Genomic DNA, 3,608 nt, shown 5'->3' with positions numbered 1-3,608 from the left:
TCGTCATAGAGACCTCGTTGAAAAATATTCGTTTCTTTGTGCGACAGGAAACTGGAGATGTCTGATGCTCGTTAGTTTACCTGTTGGTTCCGGTGCTCCCATATCATTTCAGACAGTGACATTATTTAATTGGATTGACAAAGATGTACATGGCGGAAGTCGTCGATGAACGGTAGACACTTACTATACCGAAACACCTGGTCTTATTCTCCTTGTACTTTTTTCAGGAATCTCCGTGTAAGCGTTTCATTTGTTAATTTTTGCTGTAGTTTTATTGAATTTGAGTTTGAATTATGATTGTGTTGACAAGTTAGTATTTCCTTGTTCCTGTTCGCCGGTATGTCGGCTATGTTCGCTATGTTCGCCGGTATGTCCGCTATGTTCGCTATGTTCGCCGGTATGTTCGCTATTTTCGCCGGTATGTCCGCTATGTTCGCTATGTTCGCCGGTATGTCCGCTATGTTCGCTATGTTCGCCGGTATGTTCGCTATGTTCGCTATGATCGCTATGTTCGCCGGTATATTCGCTATGTTCGCCGATATATTCGCTATGTTCGCTATGATCGCTGGTATGTTCGCTATGTTCGCCGGTATGTTCGCTATGTTCGCCGGTATGTTCGCTATGTTCGCTATGATCGCTATGTTCACCGGTATGTCCGCTATGTTCGCCGGTATGCTCGCTATGTTCGCTATGATTGCTATGTTCGCCGATATATTCGCTATGTTCGCCGGTATATTCGCTATGTTCGCTATGATCGCTGGTATGTTCGCTATGTTCGCCGGTATATTCGCTATGTTCGCCGGTATGTTCGCTATGATCGCAATGTTCGCCGGTATATTCGCTATGTTCGCCGATATATTCGCTATGTTCGCTATGTTCGCCGGTATGTTCGCTATGTTCGCCGGTATATTCGCTATGTTCGCCGGTATGTTCGCTATGTTCGCCGGTATGTTCGCTATGTTCGCCGGTATGTTCGCTATGTTCGCTATGATCGCTATGTTCGCCGATATGTTCGCCGCCGGTATGTTTGCTATGTTCGCCGCCGGTATGTTTGCTATGTTCGCCGGTATGTTCGCTATGTTCGCTATGTTCGCCGGTATATTCGCTATGTTCGCCGGTATGTTCGCTATGTTCGCTATGATCGCTATGTTCGCCGATATGTTCGCCGCCGGTATGTTTGCTATGTTCGCTATGTTCGCCGCCGGTATGTTTGCTATGTTCGCCGGTATGTTCGCTATGTTCGCTATGTTCGCCGGTATATTCGCTATGTTCGCCGGTATGTTCGCTATGATCGCAATGTTCGCCGGTATATTCGCTATGTTCGCCGATATATTCGCCGGTATGTTCGCTATGTTCGCCGGTATGTTCGCTATGTTCGCCGGTATGTTCGCTATGTTCGCCGGTATGTTCGCTATGTTCGCCGGTATGTTCGCTATGTTCGCCGGTATGTTCGCTATGTTCGCTATGATCGCTATGTTCGCCGATATGTTCGCCGCCGGTATGTTTGCTATGTTCGCTATGTTCGCCGCCGGTATGTTTGCTATGTTCGCTATGTTCGCCGGGTTCGCTATGTTCGCCGGTATGTTCGCTATGTTCGCCGGTATGTTCGCTATGTTCGCTATGATCGCTATGTTCGCCGATATGTTCGCCGCCGGTATGTTTGCTATGTTCGCTATGTTCGCCGCCGGTATGTTTGCTATGTTTGCTATGTTCGCTATGTTCGCCGGTATGTTCGCTATGTTCGCCGGTATGTTCGCTATGTTCGCCGGTATGATCGCTATGTTCGCCGGTATGTTCGCTATGTTCGCCGGTATGGCCAAAACAAATCTTATAGATGATAATTCAACAGCAATATCAAGACCCACTTTTTGACAATCGTTATTGTACGTGATATTTAAATAGTGAGATGTTCCTCGTATCTCCTTTTTCTGAGAATAGCATTATCTGATGATGCTCTCTGGTTAAAGACGTGAAGAATCAATGAGTAGGCCAGCTGTAGCACGTGCTTCTATCTCATTTCAATGGAGTAACACCACGTGCTTTTATCTTATTTCAATGGAGTAACACCACGTGCTTTTATCTTATTTAAATAGAGTAAAACCTTTTCCACAACTCAACCTCATCAAAGTAACGAGACGGAGAAGAGTCATTTATCCGTGTGTTACATCTAGGGATAAACATATGTACCTTAATAGCTTTGTCTAATAGTGGTTGTCTATTTCAATTTTTGAAATCAGCAATCGATTCATGAAAAAGTCAATTCAGCAATTTAGATAAAAGCAAACAGATAGCAGTACTGAACGCCAACGCCTTTGGAAACTAGTGCAATAAAAGCCCTAGAGAAGATATTTTGAACCAATGCCAGATCAGTATAGGAACCCGATCTATTAAATCCGATACATTTCAAGGATGAATCAAAATTTCTGTGGCCTTCAAAACGTATTATAAAACAGCTGGAGAATATCGACATATCAACAAAACCGTCATTTAAACTCGAATTCCATTTAACGAAGGCAACATACGAATTAAAGAAAGATTTGAAACCGCGCGTTGATCTCATGGTGCTGTTTCAAATATTTCTTTTGGTTATATTTTTTCCTAGTTATCAATTTTGATAACCGGTACACTTGATCTTATTCTCCTTGTACTTTTTCATGAGTCTCCATGTAAGTCTTTCCTTTGCTCATCGTTGCCCTAGTTTTATGGAATTTGAGTTTGGATTATGTTGACATGGTATTTTCTTTTTTATCCGGAATGGCGTCTTATTCATTATTTACGTATCAGTCTAAATCAATCCAGGTGATATTTCCAAGAGCATAGCTGTAGGTATAATTATGCAGACATACTAACAGATAACTGATAAACATCTACTTATTTCAAAATATTCCCAATCCGTATTGAAAATAAAAAACAAAAAACAAAAACAAAGAATGTATGACTTAACGGTACTTGAAATTGGAAATGACTCCTTGGTCCATGGGTTGAAGAATTGACGTTGTGTTCGGAAGAAATGTCAGCTTGGCTAATGAGAAATTTGCCGCCAACAGCTTTAAAAATCCGTTTTTTTGTGTGCCAAAGACAAGACCTTTCTATTCACTAGCGTAGACACGTCGGATGACACACGTGAACTGGTATGTCCAATACCACTGACAGAAATGACAACCAGAAACAAACAATGTAACACATTTTTTAATCTGCACGATTGATTGATAGCTATGTAACATCTTACGAAATGTATGGTAGATCTCAAAACAAACGTGAACATTTTCGTTGTAGCTATATAGCGTATATAGATTTATCTGTAAAATCATTCAAGCGTTTATTTTCGATCGAAACTTTTATAGATGAGGCGTTCATATCTGAACCTACTTACATTCGTAATTTGCATATAAAATTACCCATTGTAATGTACCGTTTTAGTCCCTGAAGTAAACGGTATCGCCCATTTTTCTAGGAGTCGTCAGTGAAACCAAGGCGGCATCTCAAGCGATCGAAGGAAACGTCAAAATCAAAATGCGAAGGTACGCAAGCCCCATAATTCAATTAATTCCGTGATTTTCATACACCTGATAATTTTAGAAGAACGTCAAGTACATTTGTATATTTTG

The 3,608-nt window shown here is 41.6% G+C and overlaps 1 protein-coding gene across 1 annotated transcript; it reads left to right on the top strand.

Moving 5' to 3' along the window:
- The first annotated feature begins 339 nt into the window (after nucleotides 1-339).
- LOC132555227 (uncharacterized) lies at nucleotides 340-1,872 on the top strand. The gene has a single exon (XM_060219577.1). The coding sequence runs from the start codon at nucleotides 340-342 to the stop codon at nucleotides 1,870-1,872; it is 1,533 nt and encodes a 510-aa protein (XP_060075560.1).
- Nucleotides 1,873-3,608: the final 1,736 nt, after the last annotated feature.

The sequence above is a fragment of the Ylistrum balloti genome, unplaced genomic scaffold, assembly GCF_031769215.1.
Source record: "Ylistrum balloti isolate Yb309-2 unplaced genomic scaffold, AGI_CSIRO_Ybal_v1 Utg370464, whole genome shotgun sequence".
NCBI lineage: Eukaryota > Metazoa > Mollusca > Bivalvia > Pectinida > Pectinidae > Ylistrum > Ylistrum balloti.
The sequence above is the reverse complement of the archived record's forward strand: the minus strand, read 5'-3'. Positions and strand labels throughout refer to the sequence as shown.